The sequence below is a fragment of the Chanos chanos genome, chromosome 12, assembly GCF_902362185.1.
Source record: "Chanos chanos chromosome 12, fChaCha1.1, whole genome shotgun sequence".
Taxonomy (NCBI): Eukaryota; Metazoa; Chordata; class Actinopteri; order Gonorynchiformes; family Chanidae; genus Chanos; species Chanos chanos.
Genome location: NC_044506.1, coordinates 2,242,387 through 2,261,207, shown reverse-complemented (window position 1 = coordinate 2,261,207; position 18,821 = coordinate 2,242,387). Strand labels below are relative to the sequence as shown.

General features: G+C 40.3%; 1 protein-coding gene across 1 annotated transcript in view; it reads left to right on the top strand.

Annotated features, from left to right (window-relative positions):
- The window catches only part of LOC115825426 (major histocompatibility complex class I-related gene protein-like), a 30,985-nt gene extending 15,201 nt beyond the window's left edge, over positions 1–15,784 (top strand). Inside the window, exons 5-7 of the mRNA XM_030789259.1 lie at positions 13,725–13,957; positions 15,387–15,478; positions 15,661–15,784. Coding sequence (XP_030645119.1) covers positions 13,725–13,957; positions 15,387–15,478; positions 15,661–15,784 — 449 coding nt within the window. The remainder of the gene's footprint in view (positions 1–13,724; positions 13,958–15,386; positions 15,479–15,660) is intronic.
- Positions 15,785–18,821: the final 3,037 nt, after the last annotated feature.

The window sequence follows — 18,821 nt, the reverse complement described above, 5'->3', positions numbered from 1 at the left end:
ACTACTGTATATAATGTTGGGCATCAATGTTTTTAGAAGTGTTGAAAATAATAAACAGGCACAACGATGACTTAAGGTAGCTCTTTTGTCTTTATTGAGTAAAAGGTAGCGTATACAGCAAAGGCAGAGAGGAGGTCATCAGAGAGGCACCCAGACGGAGTCTTGATGGTGGAAGACTAGGTCTTGATGGTGGAAGACAGAGTCTCGATGGTGGAAGACTGACAACAAGGTCTCACACACACACAGATATACCCGTGCAGCCAAGGGCCTTCGGCCTTGACGCCCATAGATAACGAGAGCTCTCTAAAACTGTGGGGCAGGTGTGTGAGAGCTTGGTTGATAAACCAGTGTTTGAGTAAGAGAAGTGTAACACAAGATGAAAAGTATGTCCACACATTCCATTCACTTAACAAAATATATACCTGTGATCGTATTTTACCACTACACCTCTCTAAGAGACAAAAGAGGTCTGGTGACGGTCAAAGTATTCAGCTAGGCCCCACATCTCCCCCCTCTTAATCATTGAGAAGCCTAATGATTACTACATACATGCATGAGCTAAATATGTGCTAAGCAAACCATATATCGAGCCCTCTAAACGTATAATGGGTGATCAGGCCATTATCCCTCTACATCCTGAAATAAGGAGGTCTAACAAATCAATCCATGTACCATGCATTGGAAATAAACGTCACATTCAGAAAGGCATTAACGGCCTCTGAGCACGCCGATGTTTTGGCTGCAATTGTTCCGAAGTAGTAACAGCCTTGATACCACAACACATAAGTCTCAAGGTAAAATACACAAACAGAGCTGCCCTTATCACCACTGTCAGAACATACAGTGCCTGCTGGGCCATAGGCCAGAGCCCCCCAAATAAGCCACTAAACCCACCACTGTTATCACCTTGAATACTCTGAACCCGTAGGCTCAGGTCAGAGATGTCACCCATAATTTGTGATAAATTCTGAGAGGGGTCGGCTAGGTCAGTACAACACTCTGGGTCTACAACTGAGCATACACCACCCTGGGCAGAGAGTAGATAATCTAGAGCCATACGGTTTTGCAGTATCATCATATGGTGGGACTGCAGTGCGAAGGAAACATCACCTAAAGCAGCGAGATTGTCATTAGCAAGCTTCTGCACCTCCTGTGACAAAGCTCCAATTTGATCTAGAGACTGCATAACACCATAACTAGGAATTAATGCTCCTAACACTCTAGTCCACCATGTTCGTCCACAGGTAAAATGTGCTACACACCCCATTGAACCGTCTGTGCTACGGCGATTTCTAGATGTGATTAACATTACCTGTATAGCAATTGGTTTATTTAAGTCAGGATCAGTTTCACATTGCCAACTAGATTTACCCTGGAGAGCTACGATCAGTGTGTAGGAGGGAACATGTGTCACAATCGGATATCTGATGAGCTACCCATGGAATTCCCGCCCCAACACTCTGAACATGTGGCACACAAACACTACAATTACCATACAACATGTAACATGCTTTGGTCAATATGCTCTCAAAATAGTTATCTTTTGGATTAAAAGACGACACCAAAGAACAACAAATCATAAACACAACAATGTGCTTCATGATGAAGGATGGTGAGGAAGATCTTCGTCACCTTATAATTATATACATATACATAATTATATAACTGTATGCCCTTTTTTCGCTTGAGCACCTGCCCCCCAGCATGTCTGCATACGGCCCTGACGAGACAACTGTGACAAAGGAAAATGGACAAATATAAATATGAACTGAGTAATTGAAAATAAAAGAATAATACAAGAATAATCACATTCCCACACACTGTATCCTTGACAGTTAATCTAATCATACACCTAAGTAGTTAATCCAACTTGCTCACTGCAAGTTATATTTATATATAAAAGTTAGCTAGTTATATATATCCCCCCCCTGCCTCTGTGGGTGGTCTTCTTTTCCCCTCCAAGCTCAGGTTCTCTACCAGAGGCCTGGGAACTTGAGGGTCCTTCGCAGTATCTTAGCTGTTCCTAGGACTGCGCTCTTCTGGACAGAGATCTCGGAAGTTCTTCCAGGGATCTGCTGGAGCCACTCTCCCATATATAGACAGACACACACACATATATATATATATGTATATATATATTTGGCTATAGGGGTTAGGGATATGAATAATTTTGGACATCTCATTTTTGGTAAAAATGTAAAAAAAAAAAAAAGTACCATAGAAATAACTAAAATGTATCATTTACATCTCTGATACAATGTCTTTTGTCACTTGTAAATGTCATTTCCAGCCAGATGAAACCTGTTGTTCGAATAAAAATTCACTATAAATCCAAATTTGGCATGGGTATGAATAATTTTGGGCTTATATATATATATATATATATATATATATATATAAAATGTTACAATCTGTGTGACAACATTTTTTAATAAAGTGTGTAGTGACAGGTGTGCTAGAGGTATCCAGCAGTGAATATAGAACCATCAGCAGTCACAGCCAAGAGGTTCACTGGAGACAGGGCCAAAGGAAAAATTCAGGGTTTCCAAACCAACAGAAAAGAAATATCTATAACCCAAAGATAATTTTAACATCCCTCAAAGGAGTATGCCCAACAAACAAATCAAAAAAAAGAAAAATCCCTCAACAACTGTCTGGTCTTTTGGGTTTGGTCTGCTTTTTACACTATGTTACTTTAACACTTATGTTCTCCTAGGTCTTCACTGCAGTTTTGTTACCCTCTTGGGACAGTAAGAGAATGAGCCAAGCTCTCTCTTCCAGAATGGGGATTTATACCCTATTTAATTGGACTGGGCACACCTGGGTCAGTGCCCTCCACCTCCAACCTCAGTGTCAGCAGTGTCAGCAGTGCTAGTGACAAAGTGCCAGATATTTCTGCCCTAATACGTCATCTCTGGGTCCACTCCACCATGTCTCTCAAATCTTATCAGGCAAAATTGTGTTTTGCATTAAACAGTAATCTCTCTGAGAGGACAATGATGAAAACATAACAAACTTTAAATTTGAAATTTAGTTTAATTTTGTAAAAATAGAAGAAGGCACAGACTTTGCTTCATGTTTTATATTAGATTCACTTTATGTTATTGAGGTAAAATCACATCAACCACACAGCCTGATAGAGTATTTCCAGATTATTTTATGTTTATCCCACAGGATCACCTACACGAGATGGTATGTCATGAGAAGTGTGCTTTACATGCCCCATGTCACTGTTTTGTCTGTTCATGGTCATAAAGGGATGTCTGTATTTGTCCAAACCACAAGATGCCTGTCTATGTCTAAAGCTTAATGTTCACGACAATCAAACTCTTTAAAGAATACTTGTAACAATTGTAAACAAACATAAATATTCATATTCGTTTATCCATTCCTGTCTCCAGTATGTTTCTTTTTAATGTTATCCATTGCCAGTGATAGACCGCTCTACCTTTGTCCCATCTACTGTTCTTATCCTCAAAGCCTTCTGCTATTGTTAATCATTTTTCTGTGGTGTGGTCAACTGAAAACCCCATACAGCCTTATTTCCTTCAAAATTTTGATGAAATTCATGAATACTCTTTATTTACTCTATTAAAATTGCTTTAATTATATCTATCTGTCTATCTATCTATCTACCTGTATATATATACTGTATGCTTCCCCTCATACGTCCTATGCTATCTGGTTAACTTTGACCCTACTAGTCTCTCTTAAGTGTGACATGAAGAACAGTGGGTGTGTTCAATGTCGTCAATGGCAAACACTTCCTTATTGTAGTTAAAACGTTGTTTTTCCGGGAGTGTGTTAGTCTTGTTATACATGGAATTTCGTTTAATATCTGAATATGCGAAAACTTGAAAAAAATATATATTTATGTGGCTGTGGTGACGATGCCATTTTCCACTGATATCTGTTCGGTACTTCTGTCCCTACAGTCTTTTTGGATGTGTGCTGTTCTGCTAGCCCGTTCCGGTAAGTTTGTGTTGTAAGTGAAAGTAAAAGCCGTAAGAGCTTTGTGTGCCTCGGAACCTTTTATAAAACATATCACATAGTGAAAATGTATAGAATTTGCATTTTTGCTAATAATAATAATAATCACACAAATAATCATAATAACAATAACAAATAGGTGATGACCAGCGCTGACTTCCTTTGAATATAAGAACTGAACCATGATAAATTCGTATTACAGAACAGTGGGCCGCAATTCGGCCAAATCTTGCGTATTGTGTACATCGCCCTACACAGTTTATTTTTTATTTTCTTTTTGGCGTTGTACGTGGTGTTGATTTAAGCTTACTAGTTTGTCTTCAAGGGATAGTAGTTTTGGCTGCGATATTGCACTTACGGCAAAAGAAAACTGCTTCTCTTGAAAATGGAGATAAATTAACTAGTTAAACAAATTCTTGGCACAAATTGAAGGCTCATCTAATAGGTTTATAATATGACACACACGATAACTGTCGCTTCTCTGAGTGTCCGAGCACGTAAAATGAAGGATGAGGCATAATTTTTTGGATTTATTGTGATCTCAGATTACAGAGATGTTATGTGGGAATTTCTGTTGCTTATAGGCCCAAGGCCACTATTCAGTGGCGTGAAATCCACTGTCATGTAGCTAAATCACTTAAATGTACTATTGTTGAGTGCTAACTTAATTGCTTAAATTTAAGTTATGAATGTTTTAGGTAAAATAGTTTATTTATTAGAATGTTTAAATAAAAGTCGTCTATGTCCAAAAGTTATGCCTATCACAAGTAATCCTCGCCAGTCGTTCCAATGTAAAATGGGTATAGTTTTTCAAAGGGAGTGTGTGTTAAGTTTTTAATTACTACTAATTTCTTTAGCCTTGGTGACCAGCAGCACCTGGATTCCCACAGGATTGCTATATTGTTTCATGAAGTTTGTGAAATTGTCATTGTTGTTCACATCAGTTAGATCTACAAAATAACATAATTTCAGAGAAAATTAAAAAAAAAAAAAAAAAAGGGCACCACAAACTATAACAAATCTTTTCATTTGAAGCACCAGAAAATAAAGAAGTCTTGTGGTAATAATTTTGAAATCTAAGTGAACCTTTTCATTAAGCTCAGCTGAATAAAATACCATAAAACCCAAGTTTTTTGCATCACAGTCAAGCGATGGATAGAATGACTCTTCTTTCACAATATGCAATCAAAAATATTTAATGTCCATTCTAGCATTGCAGTTTTGTTGGAGCCTAGATGGGACTTGACGTGTACTTGAGTGCATTGTCCTACCACACTGAAAAGAAGCAGGGTAAAAAACAACAGTTCAGCTGTCAGTCAGATCAAATCATCACTTAAAAACACCAACCTGTTTGGACAACAGGCTGGTTTCAATAAAATGGAAATAACAAATCAATAGAAAAATATACTATGTTTCCATCTTGAAATACATTAACAAATTCAACAGTGGTAATGCTATTATATGCCATGGCAGCAGCACAATGGTGACCAAATGACAGTGACTGTCAAATGAATTCCAGATTACTTGGTGGATTAGCAAAGAGATGGAGGATTAAAAGGTTTAATATTCTTTGATGACCAACTATTTAACCTGTGTTACATGTGTAAGTCACCTTTTAAGATGGCTAAATCATTTTAGTGCCATTTTCACTCTCTCTCTCTCACTCACTCATTATCTAAGCCGCTCATCCTGATTAGGGTCACGGGGGAGTGCTGGAGCCTATCCCAGTGTTCATAGGGTGAAAGGTGGGGAAACACCCTGAACAGGTCGCCAGTCCATCGCAGGGCAGACACACAGACAAACTCACTCACACACTCATTCATACCTAGGGGCAATTTAGTATCTCCAATTCACCTGACCTGCATATCTTTGGACTGTGGGAGGAAACCGGAGCCCCTGGTGGAAACCCACGCAGAAGAGAACATGCAAACTCCACACAGAAAGGACCCTGGCCGTCCAAGACCTTCTTGCTGTGAGGCGACACCGTGCCGCCTGTGCCATTTTCAATACATGTCAAATTGACCTGATGTACACCAGTGAGCACAGCATTTACAACCTATGCACAATTAATGCCAGTAGTGGCAGGCATCTGTTGATTTTCACCTTGAAAACAGGTGTGCATGCTCTTCAGCCAATCAGAGATTGTGTTTAGTTGGTCAACAATAAAAACAGCAGGACCATGGCCCTCCAGGACTGGAATTTGACACCTTTGCTCTATGTTTTTATGGCAATAGAATATGACAAAAAAAAAAAGATTTCTGTAGTGTGCTGTGTTTTACTGTGTTCTTTGTTTTATAATTAAATATTTCATTTTGTTATCAGATTTACCAGGAGTTTGTTTGAAAATTTCAGACAGATACAATGTAATTTGGACATGTCTGGTGTAACAGGCTACTGCAAACAAAGGTGTCCTGTAAACAACATTTTGAACAGCTTAAAATATGTAACTATGTTGCACTGAACTGTGAAGGTACCATGATTTGAATACTGTCAACATTTAATTGACTGAGTATTACTGAACATTCCCATATGTCAGAAACGTCAATAACTGCTGTTACACTGACCTCTTCCTGATCCAACCCCATAAACCCAAAATATTTTTACCGTCAGCAACCAAATTTCCACTATGTAGTAGACAAGCCTGCAACACTCCCACCATAAATAAGTCATATCCTACTCTCCCCTTTCTCCACAGCACATGAACAAAATAAAATAATTTGAACTTATTTATCTGGACATTGCTGGAAAGTCTCACTCATTATCTAAGCCGCTTATCCTAATTATGGTTGCGCAGGGTGCTGTACTCTATCCCAGCATTCACTGGGAAAAAGGCAGGGAAACACCCTGGACAGGTCACCAGTCAGTCACAGGGCAGACACACAGACAAATACACTCATGCACACCTTAGTATCTCCACTTCACGTGACCTGCATGTCTTTGGACTGTGGGAGGAAACCCACAGGCACATGGGGAGAACATGCAAACTCCACACAGAAAGGACCCTGGCTGTAAAGCCGCAAATCGAATCTGGGACCTTCTTGCCATGCGGCAACAGCACTACCCGCTGCGCCACTGTGTGCCCCTAACAGCACCGCAGAAATTACATGTTCACAGGTAATTAGACTTTCAGAACAGGGGGAAACATGGCCTAAAAAGCAGCCCAAACACCAACACTTCACTGCAATATTGTAAATCTCATCTTACCAATATCTGTCTTACCCAGAGTGACTTACAAAAAGGGGCAGAGTTAGATGATAAACATAAACATCTCACATTTATTAAGAATGAAAATTCAGGTTGAGGTCAATGGCCAGAGTAACACTGAACACTGCCAGACATCTACTACATTAAAGAAAAAAAATCTGCATCAAGGTTTCACAACTCAGTATTCGGTTATTAATATCTTAATGGTGTTGTCTCCCGGTTCAGGGAATAGGCACTGTCAGTGTTGTCTCTTGTGTGGGTAGATAAGCATATGTATACATCTTTGCAGTACTGTGATGTTAAAATGTGTTTAAACAACACTTATCAAAGTATGCTACCTACCTGAATATTAATGCTATTGTGGTAAGAAATTGGGCCATGCAATGCCTACTGTCTTTGCTGTAGTTTGTAAAGCCTTGCGTTATCCCTCCAAAAAGGGATTTTATTTGGGATTTTTGACAAACATTAACTTATCAGTCAATGTGGCAGATTTTCAACAAATACAATTTGTGTAACTACCGACACATAAGTCTGGAGAATGACTGCAAGCATCAAAAATGACTGTAGAGTTGCCATTTTGACTTTCCTTGATTGTAATTACGGTCCATGTATGTAGAATTAGGAACATTTCTGTGTTCCCTGTGACCTGTTATGGATAGAAAGCTGGGGATTTTTTGTCGCTAATCTGAAAAACAAGAGAGGCCTAATAGTTAAGAGACAAAACATCACAAAAAAATGGGACAACTAAAATGAGACAGTTACTAAAACTGAAATGTGTTCTGAATTACATACTATATTCACATGGTTGACCACAGATGACTATACAGTCGGTATTTAAATGGATTAAACTAATTTCAGTTAGTGGAACCTGGAATTATAGTGAATACATCACTGCATTTGATTTATGTTGTAACTGTTTACATCCATCATGCCCACACAGGCCCACAACACACACGCATCTTTGTATACTGTAATCTATACATACGCCTTGATAATAACATTTTTAACAGAGAACACTGAAACACAGGCAACAAGTAAATGTTTAACGAATACCTTTATTGTCACTGAACATGTAAAACGAGATTCAGAGTGCACCTTCCTGGTGGGTGACGCTGTTTCTGTCCTTATTTCGGGGAGGGGGCCCTCTTGTTCCCCGCTGTCGTAGCGAGTTCTCGATCTTCGGCTGCATTATATCCGTAAATCCGTAACTATGTACTCACTAAACGCATTAACAGCAGCAGGCATACTCAATATAAAGCCGTATCTACAAACAGCTGTTATCTGGCCAGCCTAACGTTATGGTTAACTAGAAACGAACAGTAGCAAGCGTGTGCTACATTGAATATACAGTCTCCCCCGTTAACGGGGACACACAGGAACTGATTCGGTAACGTTATCATCTGTCTTTAACTATAGTTATAACTATCAATATAACTCTACTAGCATACAAGCCCACAAAGTCAGTGCTTGTTATTGTCATATGTAAAAGCTTAAGTAAGTTAAAGATATGTTAAACACTTAATGCAGTGAGTACCTTACCAGTAACTTGGATGCACTGATTCTGACCAATCACCTGTGGTGGGCTAGTTCTTGCGAACCCGGCACATAAGTTTAATTGGAGTAGCTTCCGATAGCCATTCCTTCAGTTCACTCTCACTAACTAAGTTGATCACACTCATGCTTCATAAATTTTAACCTTGAGAGGTAGGTTTTTGGTAGTTTTCACGGTATACTGAGCTGAAAAACACAAATGTTCCGACTGAAAGAGTTAAGACGCGAACCACCGTTTCTCTTCCCAGTTATCTCTGAGGAGAAGGCGGTAAGGAAACCAGGGCACAACACCTGCTGGGTTCATTGGTTCCGCTCTTCTCTTTCCAGCTAAACTAAGGAAACATGGGCATGTGTTTTGTTGCTTATAGTTAGCAAGAAAAAACAACTGAATGAATAAGGTACATCAACAATACTTAATTTAGCAATATTTATATATAAGTAATATTTTTTTAAAACACTAGATATACTACTAGATATGCTACTAGATATTATAATGATAGGCCCGAAAAGAAAGCTACATTTATTTCCTTCATTTATGTAAAAAATCAAAATGGAAAAAAAAATTTTTTTCTGGGTCTCAGGAGTCAGGACAAGGTCAGGATTCCAAGACAACACTGGATGAAAGAGAGTCTGACAGCTGACTTCTGGGAAAAAGGCACTCAGTCACGAAAGAGTAAAGAACAGTGGTTTAAAGTCAATATCCACATTCTGATGGATCGTATGAACCACAGTCCATCAGGTAAGAGGTCTTTTGTACATTCTTTATGCAAGAAGGTTGAATCAGTTCATCTGGAGCCAAAGTTTAGTGGGAGACATGTTTCATCACTCATCTAGATGACTTCGTCAGTCTCAACTGACTGCAAGTATCCCAGTCTGATAAACAGCCCAACTGCATAAAGATGAAACTGGCGATCGGTCTCATATGCCAGTTCCTATGACCACTAATTACAATGGCCGCGTGTATTATTCACAGAGGATTCAGGAATAGCTGCTATCACAGCATTGTAAGATGGCGAAAGATCGATCCTCTCCTCGGTTCAGGGATGGTCACTCCCTCTTCACATAGATGGCCTCTTTGACTCCCCGTTCAAACCAGCGTTCCTCCCTATCAAGGATGGGCACATCCTTATCCTTGAAAGAGTGGCCACTGGCCTGTAGGTGGGTGTAAACCACAGAGTCCTGGCCTGACGAGGTAGCTCTACTGTATTGTGCCATCCGCTTTGCCAGTGGCTGTTTGGTTTCCCCAAAGTACAATTCACGGCAATCCTTCCGGCACTTAACAGCATACACCATGTTACTCTGTTTATGTCAGGGACCCAATCCTGGGGTGGATCAGTTTCTGGTGCAATGTGTTTGGGGTTTGAAAGCAACGGAGACGCGGTGTTTGGAAAATATGCGCCTCAGCCATCCCAACGCTCCCGCCATGTAGAGAATCATCACTGGTTTACACTTAGACAGCGGCTGTCCTTCTCCTCTCTTTAATAGGCTGGTGCACTTTGGGCGTCTTCTTGGCTTTGACAGATGCCCAGTCAGAATAACAACATTTACCCAGGGCCTGCTTAACGTGGAATTTCTCCCGTTCCCTGGCCACTGTGTCAGTGGGGCACTGTCGGCTCAGTGGTGCACTGTCTTGATGACTCCTAGTTTGTGCTCCAGTGGATGATGAGAGTCAGACCTTAAATACTGATCAGTATGTGTTGGTTTACAGTACATATCAACTTTCAAATGTCCCCCATCACCAATGGCAGTTTCATTCTAAGAACGCTAACCTGTCATTTTTCACATCCTCCCTGGTGAACTTGATGTGTTTGTCCAAAGAGTTAATGTGGTCAGTGAAATGTGGTACATTCTGAGATTTAATTTCAACCCAGGTGTCATCCACACACCTGAACCCTCTTTTCCACTTCCTCCATATACAAGTTGGCAACAATAGGTAAAACTGGGGAGCCATGCTTCTGCCTGTAGTACTTGTAAGAGCCAAAATGATTATATTTTGACTTTGCAGTGTCTCACACTCTTTTTTTTGTTTTTTGAGCTTAACCCCATCTAGTGGCTGGAATGACATTAATAGATAAAGCCAGGTGATGCTACCTGGAGGGTGTGGCCAGAGCAGGAAGAGAGGGTCTTTGACCTCACGTCCTCCTCAGGTCCAGGCTGCCACAGACACTGCTCCTGCTTTGTTTCAGTTCATCCTTAATATATTTTAGCAATCCTCCTTTTCATTTCAGTTTTGAGTTCCTGAGTGTTGTGTTCTTTTAAGTTTAAGTTTACTTTATTTGTTCACACAATGGGGAAATTTGACTTCTGCATTTGACCCATCCAAGGTAGTGATGATGAACATGCAAGCACACACACACACACACACACACACACACACACACACACACACACACACTGAGCAGTGGGCAGCAGCAGCGCAGCACCCGGGGAGCAGTTGGGGCTTAGGTGCCTTGCTCAAGGACACCTCAGCCGCGCTGTTCATTCACCACCCCTGCCCGCATTTTCCTGGGGCTTTCGGTACCAGTCTCGCCTCTCTAACCTTTAGACCACCGCTGCCTTATCGTTTGTAATAAATATTTCTTTATTTCCTGAACAACATCTTTCTGTTGACCTTGGACTGTTTTGGGACTGTATTGAGTCGGACATTTTTGCTCAGCCACCATAGTGGTTATCAATAGGAAAGGAAATGACTAACAAGTCAAAGACTACTTCCAAAAAGTCAAAGACTACTTCCAACAAGTAAGCAAAGAATTCCAACAGCAGAGATTGGGTTTGTTGAACTGGAAATGGAGAGCTGGACGGATGCTGATGAGCACATGGCCTGATTGTTTGAGAGCACGGTATGTACTCCCCTCTCTACTCCTCTATGTAAATCTGTGCCTTGATATTGTAAACTGAGAAACTGAGGATTCAGTTATAAAGGAAATCTGCTATTGGAGTGGATTACTGGATTGTTTGGATGACAGTGAACAAACATGGCTGATATTATGAAGACAAATGTAGAGGAGGGAGTCAGGTTTAGCCCCTCAAACACAGGCACAGAGAGAGAAGAAAGCGAATGTGCATCAAAATTAAGAAATGCCAGAAAAGGAAAACTTGCACATTTAACTAGAAGGAAGAATATAATGGTTGAACAGACATTATATATTTACTGAGCCCCATTATTTTCAGTTTATCTGTTTAGTGAGATCCTGGCGGCGCTGCTCTGTTTGGTCCTTAGGCGCTTTCGCACCGGAGGAACTTTTCATAGTTCTTAGAACTGTTGGAGAAAGTACCCCCTTTTTGGCGTGTTCGCACCGCAGGAACTTAGAACGATTTTAGTTCTAAGAACGCCATTTTGAGGGGCTTTTTTAGCCCCTACTCCAGGGTAGGTACTTTTGCAGCACAATAGGAACCTTGTGACGTAGGTGTACAGCTATTGGTCCAGACGCAGGTACACGATGATTGCAATCGCCATTTTTAAAGATCCGTGCAAAATATAAAGTCTTAGAACGTATTTCATTTAGCTTCTGATATTCATGTCTCAAAATGTCTGGAATTGTAGGAGGGGGCACATAGTTTTTATGTTTTATTTTACCGGTATTTTATATCCCCCAACAATGACCATTTTGCAACGTCCAATGTATATTTGTACTTTGAAGAGGTAGCGTACACTCCGCTTCGGTAGGTGCTTGTGTGTCCGCTTGTGTGGCTGTGATCCGCATTTTAACCTAAAATAAGAATGTGTTTATCCAGCTTACGATTTTAGGGCTGCGGCGTGGAAAAAGGGGGAAAAAACACGATGCCGCGAGCAAGGGTCAGGCACAAGCGCTATGCTAGCACCCGAAAAGTACTATGCCCATCAAGTCATTCACTGCTACTGCGGTGGTAAATGCATAAATGCATTGGGAAATTATTTTCTCCACTGGACTGGGTTTATCGCCATACAGTTTTACTTTCGTTAATGAGAAGGCAGTTATAGGTTATCTAATGTGCAATCAATATTTCTGTCATTCAAATTCAATAAAACTCATTGCGTATACTGTAGTCTAGTTTGTCGATTTCTTTTGCCGCAGTAATGGTTCTTTTTTTTTCCTTTTGGAGGTATTTAAAAGGTCTTAAAAGTCATTAAATTTGTACTTCAAAATGTGCAGCTATCCTGGTTAGTCATAAACAACAGCTCCTAGCTGCTATACCGTCGGCCGGCTTACGTCACTTCAGCGTTCCTACTGGCGGTGCGAAAGCAAACAGAAAAAAGGCCCTAGAACGAATGTAGTTCTAGGGGAAGCTCCACAGGGGGTAGTTCCTATCGAATTAGACCCTAGAACTGTTCGGTGCGAAAGCGCCTCTTGTAAACCATCTGAAGATGAAACTTCTCTCTTCTCAGCTAGAGGTCTGTCAGTCGCACTGAGCTGCTCTCTCCTAGGTGACCTGGGCCTTTCTGAGGGTGTGAAGCAGGGTGTGAAGAATAGAGACAAGGGAGGATGGGGGCAGCATGGTGTTAAGGAGCCAGACTGCTTTGGGGGAAGAAACTATTGTCATGCTGGCCGGTGTGGCGTTCGATATATAATACTTAGCCAAAGTAGTACTCCTATGTTTTTATACTATCAACATATTTTGCTCTAGAACATGGTAGAAATTACCAGGACCATTTGGAATGGTATAGAGGCTTGCATTTTCTCAAAAATTTGCAACAATTCCAAGGGGTATGAATAATTTTGGATTTTTTGCATTTTCAGTTAAAATGTAAAAAACCCATAGAAATAGTTAAAATTGATCATTAACATCTCTGACACAATGTCTTACCATCTTTTGTCACTTGTTTATGTCATTTCCAGCCAGATGAAATATATTGGTCACATAAAAATTCACTATGAATCCAAATTTGGCATAGGTATGAATAATTTTGGGCTCAACTATATATTTTAAATACAAAATTTAAAAATAAAGAAAAATCTCGTGTTTCCAGCAATAATGTTCTTTGCTTCTTCTCTCTTCAGCTCCCCCTGACATTTATGCTTTTGCAAAGAAAGCTAAATCGCCGGGAAAGCTGACCCTGACCTGTATGGCCACTGGCTTCTACGCCAAAGATGTGACCCTGCTCATCAGAAAGAACCGTATTCGACTGGCTGAGACAGAACCCCAGAATGTCATGCCAAACGGAGATGGAACCTACCAGCTGAGGAAGAGTGTGGAGATCCCTGAGGCTGAAAAAGCAGGTTATGACTGTTGGGTGAACCACAGGACCCTGGACCAACCAACAATCTCTGTGTGGGGTAATTATAATCTGCCACAATCTACTATATACCTCCAGTCATATGCTATTACCATACATTTTTCATATGCTTGAACTAATGTATACAATATCACTTGCATATAGCCTAACAGCTGTTGATTGTCTTTGGTAATGAGTACCAGAATTTGTATCAAACAAAATCAAGTTTCAAGCATTATTCTTTCAGTGGACAAAAACCTGAGATATTGTAGAGATTTAGTTAAAAGCAAAGATTCAGCAGCATGTTGCAAAAAACTGATTCAGAATTCAGCTGTTATCTTATGTTACAAGTGTAATTGCTGCATGGAGGACTTTATAAACACACAAACAGAACACTGAAGGATTCTCAGTGCTGTAAATGTGTCTATTGTCTATGGGACTTTCATGGTCTTTGTGTTCTGTTTGCAGATGGAAAATGCAGGGACTGTGATAAATTAGTTGGTAAAATCTTTCAAACCAGTCTTTCAGTATTACTCAGTATGACCAATATATTACCTCTATGTGCTGTGGCGTGCTGTATTCTTCTCAAAACAAGGAGGAGACTGTTTTGTGAGTATTCATGTACATCTAAAAGAATGTTTTCTCAAGGAAGAAATACCTACACAGCTATTAGTGTGTTGCAGTGCACATATTTCTGCTGCTCTTCTAAAGAAATGTTCTCATGTACTGTCCTACTTTGTAAAGAGCTATGATGGATATACTATAAACAGACATTCTACACGCAGAACTCAGATTATTAGTAGTCAGTATCCTTTTTTTCACCCTCTGATACTCATGCCCAATTTTGTTTCAAAACCATTTGAAAAAAAAAAGGATACAGAAGGGTTAAACATACTCAAGTCTGTGTCAGCTATAATTATGTCATTGTCATGTTCTTGGTATCATAACAGTGGCCATTTCCATAGTTTGCACCTCCTTCTCCTTTGTGTTACATAGTTCATGCAACTAAATCAAACTAAATGTTAAAGCGTCCCTTATTTTGCTGCTCCAGTCTACAGCAATTGTTACTCCAACAGGAATGACCAAAACAGCACATTAGTTGAAGTAGTCATATAATAATTCACAGCTCATGCACACTACCAGTTTAAAACCACCAGACCTCTGTGCGGCATTTTAGCATGTCAGATCCTTTTAAGTTGTGCGGCTTTATACATGATAAGACTGCAACTCTTTAGTATATCAGCCACAAAAGCACGAAGACATGCAGAAAAAGATACCCCAGAATTTAAAATTTTTTGGCTTTTGTTTGTTTTCAATAGACGGCAGTGCATATGCAACACTTCAAAGTAAAATCCCCCCAGTTGTCCTGCTGACGTACAATGCAATTCTGTCTTTCAAATAACATTGAATTTGTATCGTTTAACTTGCTATTTTATCCATTTTGCAGATATGCGATCCTCAAACAGACAACCTGGAGTACAAAAACTGGCACCTTAAGTTTAGACAGAACCAAAAGCACTATTACCAGTATGACTTGAAGTGCAGAGGGGCAGGTTTCCCCACATCACCACCACTGATTGGTTCATTACCCGTATACTCACTCTGAAAACGGACAACAGCACCAGTGGAACTGATCTACCCCAGACCAGACTCCAGCTACTTCACTCTAGCTGTTATGTGTGGCGCACTGTGTGTTTGTTCTCCCTACTCTCCTGACGCAGGTATTCAGCTGTCAATTTCCATGTGGCCTGGTATTGTGTCCTGCCTCCTCGTTCTGGCCAGGCCAACCAGAGACAGAGTGCCCCTTCCGGCCTGGCCAACCAGAGACGGAGAGCCCAAATTTAAAGATGCCGGATTTGAAGTGCACAGATTTTGATCTCGCTGTTTTTGACCCTTTGTGCTTTTCGCGGTTTGCTATTTACCAAACTTGCCTGTACCCTGTTTTGACTTTGCATCATTTGTTGACTTCGATTTTGGATTGTGTCTCGGTCTCATTTGCCTTCAGTTGTGGTGGGAGGAGGACAGGTAAGGTTAAGGGGACAATTAAGGTTAAGGGGACAGGTAAGGTTAGGAGGACAGGTAAGGTTAGGAGAGCAGGTAAGGTTAAGGGGACAATTAAGGTTAAGGGGACAGGTAAGGTTAGGAGGACAGGTAAGGTTAGGAGGACAGGTAAGGTGGGGGATCCCTGTGGCAGTGTTACACTTTGCATTAGGGTTAGGTTAGAGGCAGGTGCCACTTTTGTATGTTTTGGTCTTTAGGTAGTTAGTGTACGTTTAGTGTTAGTGTTTTGTTTGGCTCTGCCACCCTTTTTGTTTTCTGGTTGTGTGTTTTTGGTGGAGCTATTTACGGTTGTTTTGTTTTACTCAGTTTCCTTCATTGGTACCGTCTGGGGGGTATTCCAGAAAGTGGGTTTAGTGAAAACTCAGACTTAGTTAACTCAGAGTGAATAGTAAACTTCCTGATAGAAGAGACCTATGGCTTCATTCTCCAAGCAAGACAAAGCCATAGGGCTCTTCTATCAGGAGGTTTACTACTCACTAACTCTGAGTTAACTAACTCTGGGTTTTCATTAAACCCACTTTCTGGAACCCCCCCCCCCCCCCCCCCCAACCCCTTTTCCTTTGTATATTTGTCTTTGTAACCATTTTGTATGTATTTGTAATCATAGCTTTGTATATATTATTAATACATTGAACATTTTCTTGTACATTACTCCCATGTCCATGGTTTTTTGTTGTCATTGCACCATCCCAAGCCAGCGCCAGTGGTGGAATTCTTTATGCTGCATCCCTTACCATACTCCTGGACATCTGGGATGTAACACTAGCAAATGAGCCAAAGGCTTGAAAATAAATCCCTCAGTTGCCTGTACAACTTTTGAGCCTCGGGAAAAAGGTTTACCTGTGGAACACACCCATACAGCTAGTTGCTTTCATCATACTTTTCGAGTAATTTCAACTCTCCTGATTTGTCTTCAGAGGAAAATCAATTTAGCATATCCTAAAACCAAGCCACAGAAATAAAACTGCAAGTGCATAAGGAAAGAATAAATGCTGGTTTTTGATGCGCCAGAGCTGCAAAACTTTTGCAGCAGGCTATCCCTCAATACTGAACAAGACCACAGCATGGAGCAGTCTTAATTACATCGCTGAAAACATAGCACAGAAATGATACTGAAACATATTCTAAACACTGGGTTTTTTATTGTTCTTGTCTCCATAAAGTTGACATTGTACTGCTTTTGGTGCTGTTCACTGGAAAAATCAATAACTTCTTCAGTCTCTATACACCTACTGCATACAGTTTACAGCTATTGTCAGCGAATGTGTAGCCATTTTCCTCAGCATTAGCAGAATAAAAGTGAAGGAGCAGAAATCATCAATAGTCTCTCTACACACTCTCTGGCATTACTCTATTCCTGGTAGCACCATATCTCCCTTATGTGTTTGCAGAAGCTTCCAGCAATGAACAATATTCATGTTTTCAAAGGGACTCCCAATGTAGTAACCTGAGCAATGATAGAATGCACAGATCTCACCACCAACAAAAGGCTTGTCCAGTTAATTTAAAATGAACCTAATAATTCACCAAAAAGTCTGTATATTCGGCATTGCAATGCCGTAACTTAAGTCCACTTCCTCCATGGTAACTCTTCAAAGAATGCCCACAGCACCTTAAAAACACTTACCAATAAATAAGGAGCAGGTTTGTCTTGCTCCCAAGGGGTGTGTTCCAGAAAGCAGGATTTTTGAGGTAATGAGATCTTTTAAGTCAAAATTCACAGAAATCTGGAATTTTCAACTGCAGGTACAAAGATCAGAGTCTTGTCCAGTTACTATGACAACTTATGCTCTGAAACTAATCTAAAAAATGTCAGGTTTGTTTGAGTTAAACCCGTCCACACCTGCAGTATTTAAGTGGCAGAGAATTCAATCAGATGTTTCATCTGTTTTGATAATGTTGTGCCCTTTCATTCAAGGTCCAATTGACATGGAGGCTTAAATTTTTCGTTGAGCACTTTGCTGAGAACAAGTTAGTAGGCTTCGTTGTGATATTTTGTCATTTTCAGAAGAGTTTCTTTGCGAGTGTTATTGTGTTTCATCACGGTCCATAATCTACCTTAACAACCCCCTTCAACCACAAATCTCGAATGTCACTCATTGTGGATTTGTGCTCAAATCATTACAAAATCTGTGCATTCCCCTTTGTTTTTTTGCCAATGGCAGCTTTTTGTATAATAATGGACATGCTGAACACATCAGGAAAGCAACAGTGTGCAGATCCATCCGAGAAGTATGCTTTGCACTGAAGCACTTTCTGCACGTTTTCGTTGTTTTCCCAGGACATAAAGCAGTAAGAATTATCAAAGAGGAATTCTACAGTATGACAGGTTGGTTAATCTTATGTAAACATCTAAGAGAAGGGTTTAGGTACTGAGCTGTTTGAACAGTGAGTAATCACTATCTAACATTTCAGGATTTCCAGATGTAATTGGCATAACACAGATTTCTATTAAAGCCCCAAGTGTGAATGAAGGGGATTATGTGAATAGGAAATCTTTTCACAGCATCAATGTGCAGGTCATGACAAAGGTTTAAGTGTCTTAGGTAAATCTTCATTTCAGATAGTAATGCAACTCATCCTCTATTGTCAAAATAATATGTGATACCACCCCACAGCATCACAAATATGGAAGCCAAATGGCCAGGGTCTGTACATGATTCAAGGGCGTTTCGTGAGTCCACCTTGTACAACAAGTTTGAACAGGGTAACTTAACTTTCAAATAGTGATTGAGTCTTCCTTTCTTACTTTGATGGCTTTGTATGTTAAGTGTCATAACTAGGTATGTCGAGATCCGATCTCAAAGATCGGTATCGGGCT